General features: G+C 39.4%; 1 protein-coding gene across 1 annotated transcript; it reads left to right on the forward strand.

Annotated features, from left to right (window-relative positions):
* Positions 1-785: 785 nt before the first annotated feature.
* Positions 786-16081, forward strand: LOC110054352 (GATOR2 complex protein WDR24-like). The gene is made up of 25 exons (XM_020760738.2): positions 786-892; positions 2763-2876; positions 3503-3616; positions 3987-4064; positions 4783-4889; positions 5610-5675; positions 5818-5874; positions 6078-6209; positions 7138-7241; positions 7520-7617; positions 8278-8500; positions 9060-9189; positions 9575-9658; positions 10299-10488; positions 11248-11352; positions 11485-11556; positions 11688-11782; positions 12015-12049; positions 12420-12473; positions 12862-12961; positions 13643-13705; positions 14022-14124; positions 14276-14361; positions 14734-14840; positions 15200-16081. The coding sequence occupies exons 1-25, from the start codon at positions 829-831 to the stop codon at positions 15333-15335; spliced, it is 2517 nt and encodes an 838-aa protein (XP_020616397.1). The 5' UTR covers positions 786-828; the 3' UTR covers positions 15336-16081.
* Positions 16082-16179: the final 98 nt, after the last annotated feature.

Raw genomic sequence — 16179 nt, forward strand, 5'->3', positions numbered from 1 at the left:
TCTTGTTAAATCAGCCTAATGTTTTACTACAACAACTAAACAGTAGCTACCAGTGTGCCTCGCTGGGGCCCTGGGCACTAGAGAGTAGCTCATCACCGGAGCCATGCGTATGGGCTCCTTATCATTATCTTTCCCTTCTCTCCTCGTGGAGAATGGGGCCATCAATCGATATCCGTCTCCTCCAAGCAACTCGGTCTTTTGCCGCCACCTCTGCCTCTCCATTCTTTGAATCCGGGATGTTAGTGACCTTCATCGGCCAGTAAACTTTCAGGATTCTCCTCACGCATTTGTGCTGGAAAACGTCTAGCTTGGATTCGTCCTCTTTGGTGGGAGAGTACTTTTTAATTGGGAATCCTTTCCTAATGAAATGACCGATTACAAAATTTTATTTCTAGGCAATTTTCACATTAGATAGCCTCGGCCACGCAGATGATCTTTGGGTTCGCCCCGCAATCTTTCTGCACGTTAGACAGTATGCTTATACTGACCACCTCGCCAATGTAACTTACTTATCAAAGTCAACGTATCGCGTCACGCAACGCTTCTCCCGATATTGCGTCGACCTACATATGATCCTTTTGGCTCGACACCCACTCTAACGACTCTAACCTAATTACGCGTACCACTGCGTCGATGGCTTTATAGTATAGTAAGAAAGAAGAAAGGGAAACTTCTGGGATCAGGGGAATGCATGACGGCTTGGAATCGCATAGTCTATTGGGGTCGTTGCGTGACGACCTTAATCGCACAGATCCACGGGATGATATTGTCAGTCAGGAGCCTGGGCTCCAGGGAAACAATTAGGTTGGTTTCCGCTCTGGAAATGCCATGAGCTTCTGGGAATTTGTAGAGAAACCCTCGGCGCAAGAAATGGCCAAGATCCAAGATAGAGGTTAGGGAAATTTCCACTGCTTTTAGGGTTTTCTCGCTCTATAATTTTGTGTGGCTGTTGTAAACAAAACATGACTACCGTAGGGTCAAGTATTTCAGTTTTTCTTGCAGAACCCTTGTATTTTTCGTTCAATTCTATTACGAGCTCGCTGACATGTTCTCGGATCAGCTGTTGCAGACAACGAGGCTGTTTTATTTTTTTTGGTTCAAAGCTTCATAGATTTATTTCGATCAATAAGCAGTTTATTTTTAGAAACCAGCGTTCGTGGACTTTGGCCATCATTGGGAGAATTAGCTAGCTTCAATCTTGATTTTTTTTTTTTAGTTTTGACGTAGAATTTCGTGACTAATAGTCATAAGCTTGTAAGAGAAGATCTGCCTGTAAATATAATCAAGGCTACGTATTTAGGGGAAGAGCACCGCAATAATCAGCATTTGAACAGTATTTTGAACACATACCATTATTTGCCATGCCTGCCTGTGCAGATCTGCCATTGCATGCACGGAGTAAGTGAGAGTTTCATTTCACTTAGGTCCGGTCTAAACGCCGCACCACTCATGTGCCGAACCGAACTTGATTAAGTTCGACTTTAGAGCGACTTTGGACCGACGGCTGGTTCAGACGGCGTCCTTGCGTCGAACTTAATTCGGGAAGCCGGTGGTAACAATTTCGACGAGAAAATACGCGTTCTGAATTCAAGACCTCTGTCCAAATAGAAAATCTGTGACTAACATTTCGCTGTTATAGCAATATTTAGGGAAGCAAATTCAAACTCAAGGTTCAGTGTTTGTATTTAGACAAGTTTTCTCCCGGTTAATTCGACTTGTTAAAGGGAAATCGCATAACCTGGGCTATTATCACGAAGAAAAAGCAAAAAATGAATTTGTGCGAAAGAAAGTCACTTGTACAGTCCCGTTTCTCTTAAATCGAAGGCATACTGGTATTTTGTTGTCTTTATTTTTAACGATGACTTCCAGCCTCATGCATGACTAGTCACGCCACTCAATTTTGAGCCAATCATGAGTCCTGTTATATGAAAAATACATTACAGTAATTTATGCATTAGGTTCGACCCATGAGGAGAACGCCGTATGAATCAGCTGCCGCTCCAACGTCACATAGTGTGACAGACCCTGCTGAATTTAATATTGTTTGCCGCACCAAACCTAACCTGCCGAACCAAACTGATTCAAACGCCGTACTTAACTCATCAGTTAGGTTCGGCACATGAATAGAGCACCATTTGGAACGGGCCTTACATTTCATAAACCCTCAGCGAGGCAGACTTGCCATGTCCTGGCAGGGGTGGTCACGTTGACTGCTAAATGGATGCTTGACTGTAATCAAGAAATTGTTGTAACAATATTCAGTGCACAACTTCCAGTTCTTTTCCAATTTTGTAGTCTTGCAGCATTGTCTATATGTTGCAGGAAGAAAGTAGCGCTGTACAAGAAGGTCGTTTTACTGTTTTCCAGCTGTTTCCTATAAAAAAGACTGACTTTATAGACAATGCACTCACTTGAAAAACTCAGCTCGCATTGGTGTCTATGTAAAATCGCAGTTGTACAGAGACCTTGGCAGATGAAAGTCTTGTACTGTTCCCAGCTCAAGGAAGGTTTTGTTGAAAAATGTTTATGATTGTGCACTGGCACATTTTTAAAAAGAAGTTTTGGCTAATTAAAAGCATTCTTTTCACTGATGAAGGCTCAAAGGCCCATTTCTAAGTCTGAAATTTCTCAACATCTACCAAAAACAAGTCAGTGGGCACAATCGGAAATACTTTTCAACCTTGTCATCTTATTACTTCAGTTATAATTCTAATTTAAGCAAAGGCGGTTTTTCCTGTGTCTTTTTTTTCTCTCTCACCCAGGACTTGGTGGAGGGCCCAATAGTTTTTCTACAATGTTTTGTAATGTTGATGGAGCCCTTAACTCATTGAGTACATCGAAAGATGGATCACAAGTTGTAGTCGCTGGTAGGAATGGTATGTTTCATTTTATTATATTAAAGTTAGTGGTATACTGAGTGGTAACAAATTGATAAAAATGATATGATATTGTCACATGTGAAGATATCATTTTTGATAACATTTTTTATCTCTTCAACTACACTTAAATTTGTTGGTGTATGATCGAAACATCTTCAGATCTTCTTTGATTGTCTTTGGCAATCTTCGGTTATGTTCCGTAACCTTTGGAAAATGTTTGGAAATCCTTGGTAATGTTTGGAAACGTTTGTCTGGCCTTTGGACAAATTTTGGAAAATCTTCAGAAGTCTTTGGACAGTGGTCGCAAATCTTCGGAAAATCACCACAAACCTCGTTATGTATTGTGGATATTTTATATAATAAAAAGAAAATTACATGGTCGCTTGGAGATACAAAATTTATCTTCAAGTGTTGAAAAACTTTTCATTACTCGAAGATAAATTTCGTATCTCCACGTGGTCATGTAATATCCTCTATTTATTTGACTTTCACAGCGTATAATTTACTGTACAATGTACATCACTAAATGATATGTGGAAGGTCTTCAGAATCATGACTGCCTCTGTTACTTCAATGCTATCTTACCGTCTGTTTCATGTGCTTATTGTTTTGTTTTGGTTTAGTTTTTAAGGTCATTGCAATTGAAGAGTCTGGATTTGTTGAGAAAACTAATTTACGTGTAGGAAGAATAAATTTGAACTTCAGTATTACTGATGTGCAATGGCATCCAGTTGATGGTAAATATTCATTTATTAATAATCAATCAAATATTTTTTCTAGAAATTGTTTGACCAGTCTTGGATGTGATATAGCCAAAACTAGGGAATATCTTATCAATGTTATTACATGACTAAGCTAGATCAGAGATCAACCAATAGTCCTGATTGTCCTATTATCATTCCAATATTTTCATAGTATTGGGCTGGACACTGTTCTGAATGATCCTACTAAGTTTGTTTGTAGAATGCAGCTGCCTCAAAAACATATAGTTAACCCTGTTTGTATTATCTCATGCTAAAGTGTACATGTTTATATGCTTAGGAATTTGAAGTCAACACTGGGGATTATTTTCTGTTTAATTTTTATTGATTTTGATATCTTTTCCAGATCACATTTTGGCAACTGCAGCTGGTAATGGGGCTGTTGTTCTTTGGAATTTGAATAAAATCACCAAACAGAAGCAAGGTACTTATTGTAACGCTTTCATTGGCTCCAGTGTGTATACGGAAGTGTATATCAGGCAAATTCATATTAGGAGGAGAAATCTCTAAAATATATATCTTGCAAAATATTTAGTGATCAGAAATGTTTGGCTGACACTGACTAGCTGTCAGTCAGGCATCATCCAAGTTGAGTTTTAGATTTCTTTAAAAGGAGAGATCAGAGACTTTTTAGCTGGAAACAAGAGCAAAATGTATTTGAGAGCAAGGGAGAGAAACACACACACACGCTCTCTCTTTGCCATTTTCACACCATGGGAGAGCATAAGGCCTCTACTGTGGCTCTCCACCAAACTCTGTTGAGTGCGATTTAATTTCCTGGCCTCTAACTAAGACAAGTTTGTTTTGTTTCCAATTCTTAAAGTTAACACCAGTCCTCCATGACTGTTTGAGCTGGCCTCCTCTGAGAACCTTTATGATTCCATTCGAGGGCAGTAGAGAATGTATGTAGAATGTATGTAGAGAAACACACTGAAAACTAGAAAAAAAAAATTGAGCCTACTATAATTAAAAGTAAAAGGGTGTCTTAAGTGTGAATGCGTGCAAAACTCAAAATTTTAATAATGGTTTTTTTTTTGTCTACTTGAAAGGTTTATAGAGATCTTTTGCTAAAAGGGGCACATTGCAGAAGTGTTTTTATTCAGCAGTATTTAATAGAATTTTTTCTTAACATGTCCATATAGAACTGGTATTCACAGAACACAAGAGAACAGTCAACAGGATTCAGTTTCACCCATTTGAGAAAGATCTTCTTTTGAGTGGCTCTCAAGATGGAACAATGAAATTTTTTGTAGGTTAACTCACATTTTATTATCAGTAGTAACATGTTCTTGTCTTGTCAGTAATATAAATAGCACAGGGACAGCTAGCCTTCCTGCTTGTATTTTACAATCAAAAGAAACATTGAGCGCAATTAAGTATCAAAAGTTAAAAGTTATCAAAACTTAGTGTTTTTTTTTTTCTACCTACGTAGTAAAAAGTTATTTGGCCAGACACAGAACAACATTTCTTGAGTTCAAGTTGGCTGGGAACAGTTTCTGACTGTACTTTCAAAGACTTAGATTTTGATGAATCATCATAACCACTCTTTATAAGTTGACGCTACAATCATGGGATTAAAAAGCTGCCCAATCATTGGTGAACATGTTGTTTTTATTTTCGTGATACAATAGGTTACCATAGCAATGGTATGACCTGCTAAAAACAACCTTAATTTTAGGTTCAACTGCTGATGGCTGAAAATGAGCTTGGTGACCCCCATTTTTTATTACAGAATTTTTATAAGCAGGATAAAGCGCAACTTTTGGGAAAGCTTAAAAAATTCTGAGAATTGTATTATAATAGGCCATTCCCCCTATGAGACTTTTGTGTAGGGAATCATGGGAGTTGTATGTGTCACATGCACGACATCTTCGAGACATTGCATACAGCTTCCTTGATTCCCCATGTGTGCATCTCATAAAGGGAAGGGGCATTGTATGAACTGTCACACAATAACATTATTTCACAGGACTTGCGAAAACAAAGCATTGTATCAACATTCCATGGAAAAGCTGAAAGTATCCGGGATGTTCAGGTTTGTATTTCTTCAAGTTTCTTTCTGGGAATTACAAAATGTTGTCAACTTGAGGGCATTTTAATTTGTAGTGAATTGCTAGTTCAATAGGCTTTTAATGATAATCTGTGTAAATTAACTCTGGCTTGCTATTTTTCTTCAGTTCAGTCCATTTGATGCACAGAGGTTTGCTGCTGCATGTGAGAATGGAAATATCCAGGTAAACTTACATTAACACTGCTAGCGCTAACTACAGTATATTGGCTGTGCAAAATTCCTTCAACTTGTAACTTGGTTCCCTGATCACCATATTGAATTAAATTTATACGTAGTGTTAAGAGACAGTGTAACTGCCTGTTGAGGACTCATGCAGCTGGAATGTGTCTTTAGAAGGCTGATGAAGTGATGCTTGTTCATTTTTAGTTGTGGGATAGCCGTCAACCAAACTATCCTATAAACTCATTCATGGGGCACAATGGACCGACATTTGCCATTGACTGGCATCATGAAGAGAGGAATTGGGTAGCGTCTGCTGGCAGAGACAAAATGATTAAGGTAGCTAGCAGAATGAGTCTGAATTATTCGGCCTATTCATAGTTAATAGAGGGGAATGGTTGTGAAGCACGGCAAACATTAAAGGAGCAAAGAAAGATAGCTAGATTAACGCGAATGTTGAAAGGTCCATGGCAGAGTTCCCATCAATGCATAGGTGTGCGTCTTATATGCACAAAAAATACAAAGGACGTACAATTTTATGGCACAGTGTGTCCTTGGGATGTGGAAAAAAAGGTCCAAGAATTTTGGTAACAGGCAAAGGAACCCTGAAAAGCAAAAGGAACGCCCAACTCTTTGGAACTGGGTTTCCCAAGGACCCTTAACTATCAAAACTAGTGGGAACTCTGCACAGCTGTGGACAATCTTTTGTTTTGGGCTCAAACACTTAACATGAATTTCAACATTGATATTAACCTTAACATTTCTTTTGCAATGGTTTGTTCCTCAGTCAGTATTAAACAGCTATAAATTGTGTTTTGTGCAAGGGCAAGGCCAAAAAAGAGACCAAAAATATACAACAAAGAACTTTGTCGGGTTTCATAACCATTTCCCTCTATTACATGTAACTATGGCCTATTTGTTGAAAGAGTAGATAACACTTTGATAAAGCCTATTCATTGAACAGCATTAAATAGAACTATTAAAAAATCAGTTCTACCGATGTGACTGTGTTTTAGATCAGCCGCAGGGCTGTGCTAAAATGGCAGGATTGCTTGCCCTCAGTTTCTGTTACTTTTGGTAGTTGCTGAGTGTTGAAGCTCAAGGTGCTGTTTGACTCAGTGACGCTTTTGGATTGTGACAAAAAATCATTTATATTAATCATTTCCACAGGGCAAATCCCCAAGATAGGTGTCAGTTTAGGTAAACATCAAACACAGTTTATTGATAATTAGATACAGTATATAATGCTAATTGATTGATTCTTCAGGTGTGGGATGTGCATGGCAGGACCAGTCTTGTAAACACGATTCAAACAATAGCAGCTGTTGCTCGTATTAAGTGGAGGCCACAAAGAAAATTCCAGATAGCAAGGTTAACCAATAATAGTTATCAGTGATAATTGAAATTCGTATCTAGTACAAATTTAATAACAATGGGTGATCAAGTGTGATTTAATAAAAAAAAAATATGGTCTTTAGTTACATTTAATCACTTGATCTGTAAGGTTTGTCTTTGAATATGGTGTTTAAATTAAGACCTTGAATGAAACCTAAACATGTGATCATCCAAATGAAAGCTGTGCTCTCAGAACGCTTTGTTTGCCTTAGCTATTTCCATATGTGTGAATTCTTTGTTCCATTCCATTTCAGTTGTTCTCTTCTTGTGGATTTTGATATCCATGTTTGGGACATCAGAAGACCTTACATACCGTATGCATCGTTTTGTGAACATAAGGATGTTGTAACAGGTACTGGAAGGTAGATAAGTGAACTTATATCCTGTAGATCCGTGCATGCCAAAACTAGAATTTAACTTATGGGAATACGTAAGTAGAGCTAAGCTGTGGAATAGCTTTTACATGGTTCTCTTTGGTTTTACCCTGTAAACTTTCCCCCACTCACTAAGTTTTACAGTTTGTTAGAAAGTTTTGAGTTATATAGAGTGGAAATTTGTAGGACCTTGGAGCAGTGTAAAAATTAATGCAAAAAAAAAAAAAACCAGAACAATTATTGTCGAAATTTGTTTTTTAACCCTTTTGCATTGCAGTTTTTTGAAAATATAAACAATGACCTGTTAAACAGAGTAAAAACTACAACCACTTCGCTGTAAAAATCTTCCTCCCCCCCCCCCCCCCCATCCTCTTGAAGCTTAACGGCTTTTTCTCGCAATTTACATTGAAATTTCGCATTCAGTTGTCTTTTACAATTAACGTCACATTAAGTAACTGTGAACCAGTATAAATTTGCAACTGGTGTGGTATTGTGTTTAAAAGCAACATTTTTCTTCTTGGCTCCTCAGCATAAATGTGATTTTTTATTTTATCAAAGCAAACACGCTTCTACTGAGAAGCTGTGACAGCAACAGAAAAAAACAACAACATGTAATTGTGAAATTATTGTTCTGTCAGGTATCCATTGGAGACAATCACTCCGCAACAAAGACCCGTTTGTATTCTTGTCATGCGCTAAAGACTCCATGCTCTATCAGCATGTCTTCAGTGATGCTCAGCTTCCCGCTGATCACGCTCCTAGAGTTGGGCTGTCAGTCAATGTCAATGGTGACATCAGTGTTGCGTCGAGTGACCAGTTGTCAAAGAGGTTTCCTTCACAAAATACGATACACACGAGACCGTAAGTAAAGTGAATACTCACTCAGATATATCGACCATTACCGCCATTTGGGTCGTCGAAAAATGTGTCTAAGAATCGTTGCGTGACACATGACGCGTGACGCATGCAAAATTAATAACGCCGGGGTCCGAAGGTTTTCTTTATCGGTTTGAAGCTCAAAATAGTAGTTCTGCTTATTGATCGCCATACCTTTCTTTCAATGCTAGTTCGTAGAATTTAGTGGCACATCAAGACTGTTACCTTGCTGATGATCTTCTTTATTCTCATCACCTGTCCGCATGAGATTATATTAACAATGTGACTTCAGTCACGGTCTTTTGAGTTTTTTTGGCTAAGTACAGAATTACCTTAAATTGAAGGAAGCCTGAAAATAGTAGTTTACTAAGATGGAAAAACACCAAAGAGGTAATAATAAACCATAAAGGAACAAGGATGGTTAAGGATGGAGAAGATTGGCACGGATAACGAATGACGAACTTGAAAAATTGAGGCTAAACTTTTCAAGATGCGCAAACTGTGACGTAGCTCCTTTAATCTCTGTGTTTTTTTTCACTGACAGGCGTGGTGGTAACAGTCTTCTCATGTTACCAAACAGCAGCTTAATCTCTCATCGCAAGTTCCAAGACATGGCTGACAATGTGTCTGAAGTCAAGAGCACACTTTTTGTTCACGAAAATGGCAAGTCTACGGTATGTCTCGTGTCGATGTATTAAAGGAGGGACTAAATAAAATACCGATTTATACACCTGAGTTAAATATAGTTACAAGAGGCAAACTCACACATTTTTTGCAGGATTTTGAGCAGCCAGGAAGATAAATTTAGTACGCAATAATGGTTTGAATTTATAGCACTCTGTACTCGGAAAATATCAGGAACCTGTAAGGATGTGAAGATTGTAACGAGACGATAAGAGAACTCGTTTACCGATGTTTATCTGAATAATATGTGATAAATTTAGTACTCGTAGGAAACCAACTGTCCTTTGAGATAGTGGTTTCATTTCCTTGCTTTTAGTAGACAATGGAAACTCGAGTCTTTAATTCAAACTTCCACACTTTTCGCTTTTTTCATAGAAGGAAGATTGGTTTGGAATTCTTGCCAAGAGCTATCAGCTGACGGGGCGAAGCTATTCAGATCTCTGCGAGCACAACTGCAGTGTAAGTGGCTGAAATGTTAGGTGATTTCAAGAGAGCGAACAAATTACTTTATCCAAACATTTTGGCAAAATATATTGGATATTCTCAAGTGTACATCAAATGTTAAAAATGACCAAAATTCTATAGCAACAAAGATGTTGCAGTTTTTACAGATGACAACTCCGCTCTTGTATTGGAGAACGTAACGGTCACTCTCCTTCTCAAAGTCATTAATGTTTCATCAAGTTTAAACAAAGGAAATCATGACCGTGATGGTGTTTGGATATCTGATCTTAATTAGCATAGATTTTTTGCGATTTTATTTCTCCGTTTACTTCTTACTTTTAGTTTCGATTGAGAAGATATATCAAGCACTCGACACAGTGTCCGACCACACTTCCAAACACCTCGAAGTTCGTCAAAAATACTCCGCTACGCGTCGTATTTTCAATTCTCTTCTCGGTGTTTGGAAATGTGGTCAAACGCGGTCTTTCGTGCGTGATATTTCACTTGAAATTTAAAACGTTTGTTACTTGTGTAATGAAGATATAGCAAACAAGAATCGTGACGGACAATTTACAATATAAGGGTTCACAGAGGATTTAGAATTTAGGGCCATTTGCACGGTTTAATTGGCAGGTTTTCGTTTGAATTTTTTTAGGTAGCGACTAGGCTTATGATGCATGAGCATGCGCAGACCTGGTCCGTCTTGAAGACTCTTTATAGCAGCCCTGGGGGATCTGGAACTACAGTTTCAACACTTGGACCCAGTACTAAGACTGCTCTTGCAGCAGGGAGTCATGGCAGTGGCGGAGGCCTGAGCACGACAGGGAATCCTGAACCAACTGCTGGTAAATGAAATAAACCAGCTTCTTGAACGCTTTTTTTTTTTCAATTCTACTTTTTGCTGTGTAATTTTGGAGCCATTCACAAATTGCACTTATTACTGGCTTTTCTCCCGGTAGCGGGTAGGGGGCGACCAAAGTTTTGTGCTGCCAAATACTAGGGTACTTAATGTGAGTTGGGAAAGCTTTACTTTATGGATAGGGGGATTTTTAAGACTTCAATAACAGCAATATCGAAAGGATAAGAGAGGGCAAATGCAGCCTACTGGGGACTTAACAAAGTCGGAGAAATTTGAAAACGCAGCCTTATTTCTACGGTTAGGCCTACCGTCCACACTAATCCGTCACGAAAACGGAGCTTTTCGAAAACGCTCTTCAAACCGGAGGAATTTGAAAACGCCGGCTTTGTGTCTTCGTGTGGACGGAAAACATTTTGAAAATGGAGCTTTTCGAAAACGATGGCGTTACGATACTCATGTGATTTCTCTGACCGAGCCCCCTGACCGAGTTTTCCTCAAACACAAATCCAAACTGTTGATGACTGGTGATTGTTGCGTGAGCAGCTTTCGTCAGAGCAACGTTTTTGGGGGAATTTGTCCGGTAAGATTCCCCCATCCTTGAGAACGTTTGCTTCTCACTTCTAGCATCCCAGGGCTTACGCCAAGGGATTACTAAGACGCTTTACCGGTAGATAATGGGATTACCCTAATCCACAGACCACGTGTAAACATTGAAAATGTCAGAGGTTTTCTTTATTTTTCACAGGAGGTGTAAGTACGCAAAGTAACGTACAAACCACATCAGCAAATCCCAAATCATCAGGTGAGCCAGCAGTAGGACAAAACACCGGGCCAGCGCATGAAACGCAAGGTGAGTAAGGCGTCATGTTATATGCCCACGTCGTGTCTACCAAAGTAAGGTTCGTATGAAATCAAGTAATCGTTTTGAAGTGTAAACTTCGGCGTTTTCTTGATCAATTTGTTTGCTGTTGTTGTTTTTCAGACGAGAATGATGAATCATCGTCCACAAGCAGTGAAGGCCAAAATCCAAAGTTGATGAATTTTAGCAATCGAGGTATTTAATGTTTTTCTATCTTAGTTAACTATTATTTTCAGGTTTCCTTCAATTTAAAGGTAATTTTGTACGTGGCCAAAATAACTAAAAATACCTGTAACTGAGCTCCTTTAAACTATGTTCTTTCATAGAGTTTATGTTCAATGAAGATCAAGACGATGTGCAGTTCTTTTATGATGACACAGTCCCCCTCAGAGACGCGCCACAAGACTGGAAACTACCCAGCGTGAGTGTCATCTAAGCCTGTTCCCTTGCATATTATGGTATACTCTCTGTCAAAATTTCTGATGAATGGCATTTCTTGGAAGCAAAGCCGTTGCAATGAATTAAAAACAAACCTAGCCAATGATTCTAGTTACTAGAATGTGGCTAAAGCTTCGAAGGCACCGAAAACAGCCATGAGTTGAAAACATAAAAGCAAATTTTGATTAATTCGCGTTTTGACATTTCTTTTTCAGGAAGCATTTGAGCCCAGGGCTGCACTTCATGACAGGTAGTAAGGCATTACGTTATATGGCTTTATCGATATTCGTGATAAAAATAATTCTGACGTAGGGAATTTTAAAGCGTATTGAAACTGGCCCATAACAAGGAGGAATGTGTCTTCTTAGTTCAATGTGCGTAAGACAAGCACTTAGTATGTAAACATATTTTCGTTGTAATGTGATCGGACTAAAGTTATCAGTAAGGGAACCAAAAATACCTCTGTAAGAGGTACTAATGCGTCATACATGAGATAACATCTGGTCAGTGTTCCCTATATATCGGCTGGTTTATAATTTATCGTCACGCACCTCCTTCATTTTGAACAAATATTGTTCTCTGTGTAATAGTACTAATATTTTGTGTTGTTTACTTTACAGACCTACTTCTCCATCACTTGATCAGGACACAGACAGGCCAGAGTCACCCACCAGGTTTATATGTTTAATATCCTAACTCTCATTGGGGGTATACTTGGAAGCCTGTGATACAATTAGTGAGAATTCGGTGTTTTATCAAGACATTCAGTGTTCTCTTATTTTCCTTATCTGCTTGACTTAGAGTGGCCCTTGCCTCATTCCCAGACCACTTGATCAGTCCCTGCGATCACGCGGTTGAGGTCAGGGAAAGCGCGATACAGGAACTAGGCAAATATGGCCCAAGAAAGCAGATGTCATATGGGACCCTACTGTTACTAGGCAACCACACTTTGACAGCGATCATTCCATGATTCTAAATCGGGAACACTTGTTCCTTGGGATGCTTAAAGTATGTTTTTTCCTGTCCCTAACTACAGTCTTGTTATTTATTTTCGCATTCTAGCAATATCGAGTCTGAAACAGCAAGTGCCACGAATGCCAAGTCGCTAATTGATTCAAGTATTGAATATCAAGTTCCTGATGTTTCTACCACCAAAAGTTTGGTAAGAAAATGATAACACAACAGAAACTCACGCGCTACAGAAACCCGTCCGCCCGAGTGGTTCCGGGACTGTTTTGATGTGATCTGAAGCCCGTGTACTCCATTTCGGAGATAGGTCACTGACAAAACTCCTCCAATCGCCTCTGTCCCTGGCAAGGCGTTCTATCAACCTCGTAACCAGGGTCTCTCTTCCTCCTTCCCCCTCGGGGGGGAAAGAGAGACCCTGGGAACGAGGTTGGCGTTCCATCTACATCCAGGAGTAGCGGAATTGTTTTAGTGGTCACGAAAAGTCAATATGGCGGCAAAATATTCTGAAAAGTATCCGTTAGTGTCAGATGTCTGGAGGATTTTAGAGAAGCCCAGTGAAGCATCCAACTCCAATCTGTGTTTTTCTTTCGTTGTTCTTATCATTGTTAAGTATTAATAATTCACTCTTAGGCCTAGTTCACACTAGCGACATGACGACATAAGAAGGACGTTGTGTCGTTTGTTTGCAGTGTGAACATCCTGACATAATGACATAATAGTGACATAACAGCATGAACATAACTACGTAAGAAAAAAAACCTGGCTTTTCGTTATGACTTTATGTCGATGTTCACATTACCGACATAAGCGATTATGTCGTTATGTCGCTAGTGTGAACCAGGCCTTAACGGTGTTTTTATCGTTCATTGACCAGCCTCTCCCAGAGTGGGATTTTACGACATTGGTGGTTGAAATGCTTCATCATTTAGCGGACAAGGTAGGGCACTTCTATTGTTATTATTATTATTATTATTATTATTGTTATTGTTATTGCTTTTGTTATTGCTATTGTTATTGCTATTGCTATTGTTATTGTTGTTATTGTTGTTATTGTTGTTATTGTTATTGTTATTGTTATTGTTATTATTATTATTATTATTATTATAATCCTCTCTCGTGGTTTAAGTTTCTCTTTCTTGAATTGCTCAGGTTGTTCTCATCGAGCACGTGCGTTGAGTGGTATACCGAAAATTGTGTTTGTATTTTAGTTTGTTTGTTAATTTCACCTTATTTTGCTTGGGACTTTACATCAGGGAGACGTACAAATGTGTGTATCAGCATTGATAGTACTTGGGGATAAAATTCGTCACAAAATAGACGAGCAAATTCAAGAGCAGTGGCTTATGTCGTACATCGGTGAGTATGGTGATCTACTCTTAAAATTGATGGATTTAAACGAAATCTTCATTGCGCGATTACTGGATTAGTAGTGCCTATCCGTGCCGGCGGATACCTGGATGATGTGAATTAGCAAGCAAGCTGGTACTGAATACTCTTCTCTCAATAGATTTACTGGGCCGTCTTCAGTTGTGGTCAGTGGCCACTCAGATCATCAAATTATCCAGTCTTCCGGCAGTGAGCTCATTAAATCAGGTAAATATAAAGGATGATATATGTCGAGAGGCTGAAAACAGTAAAAAAAGGCAAAAAAGTGCAATTACAATAATAAGATATGTCGATAAATCTTACTCATAAGAGATGTTAACCTGAAACCAAAACGCATTCCCGAAAAATAATACAAAGATTTTTGTCGTAAAAATTACTGAACTCAGTCATTTCACGCCATAAACTGCTTCTTACTTCCCTGTCAGTTATATCCACCGATCACTTTGCTCCTCTTCCTTTCCGGAGGGGCACACATGAATGTTGCGCGTACAAAGGACTATAGAGAAAATGACTGAGACTACGGCTTGCTTTCCACTCGGGAGCTTTATTTCATTCTAATTGTTTTGATGTTATTACCAGGCGTCTACCACAGTGTATACATCATGTGGACGGTGTTCCAAACCGCTGACCAAGTCCGGCTGGTATTGTGAAAGATGTCGGAGTCTTGTGTTGCCATGCTCTTTGTGGTAAGACTTACTCTCTCATGATCAGTTTTGCTTTACTTTACGATAAGGACGTCGAACAGGAGACATGGGGAGCAGGGATGGCGCAGCGCTGAGAGCACTCGCCTCCCACCAATGTGGTCCGGGTTCAATTCCGGCCCGCTGTCATATACGAGTTGAGTTTGTTGTTGGTTCTCGCCTTACTTCGAGGGTTTTTCTCCGGGTTTTTCCGGTTTTCATCCCTCCACAAAAACCAACATTTCCAAATTTGAATTCGACCAGGATAGAGGACCCGCATCAAATCCAGTTAAGGCTGATCTCTAAATATTGTAATTTCCATAGCAGCGAAAGTAACTTTTCGCTTTTCTCCCTTCCAATTATAGCCATCTGATGGTGAAAGGTCCTAACGTGTGGTGCCAAGCCTGTGGTCATGGTGGCCATCTTGTTCACATGCAGGAGTGGTTTTCAAAGTACATTTGGTGTCCCGCGGGCTGTGGCCACATTTGCGAGTTCACGTGACAAGAAGGAAGCAAACACGTGATAAGGATGTGACGAGACGCGTGACCAGTTGGAGTCACGTGATCAAACGCACAAGGAAATCGACTCCGAGCGGATGGCTCTGTTTTTTCCGTGAAATCAGTGACATCATGAGTGCAGACGAACAGAGAGGGAACTGTTAAAGACCTGAAATGCTTGATACTGAAAATAATTTTCAGTTCTAATCTGCTTTGTTACAATGGGAAGTGCTATCTCGGATTACAAGACACGATTCCTTAATAGTTTGGGTGCGCAGGAATTATTGACGGCTATAAAAAGAAAACCGGAAAACTTAGCTACAGTTCTAGCATTTTTATAACTGATGATTCTGAAGAAACTGAAAAATGGCAGATTACGTTGGCTTCGAAAGTTCTTACGTCAACTAAGATAACAACCACGTTTTTACAACGGACGCTGTCGTGTTGGCTTCCCAAACAAACCCACACACGCTAGCGCGCTGCGTTGGTGCTCAGTCTTCTGAAGGCCCTAGGTCAAGGAATTCCTAGCTTATTTCCCACATATTATCATTTTGACGTAAAAGTGCTCAACGCGTAAGGAACTGCTGTTACACCTTGATAAACTAAACCATGGTTGTCTCTGGGGTAACTATCATTACGACACGAGTCAGAAAGGAAGAGACTGCGTTTTCAACACGCCAAAAATATAGGTGAAAACCACGTTACTGTAAATATTTTTGTTAATTAGCAAATAAAACATTCGTCAAAGTTTTTCGTAGCAATGTTCTTGTAAAGAATATTGTTGTACAGGACGTTCCTCGGTTGAAGTTTACTCCAGTAGCTAGAGCGGGTTTAATTTGGGTGTCGAA

The sequence above is a fragment of the Orbicella faveolata genome, unplaced genomic scaffold (genome assembly GCF_042242905.1).
Source record: "Orbicella faveolata isolate gen_17 unplaced genomic scaffold, um_ofav_v1 contig_13, whole genome shotgun sequence".
Taxonomy (NCBI): Eukaryota; Metazoa; Cnidaria; class Anthozoa; order Scleractinia; family Merulinidae; genus Orbicella; species Orbicella faveolata.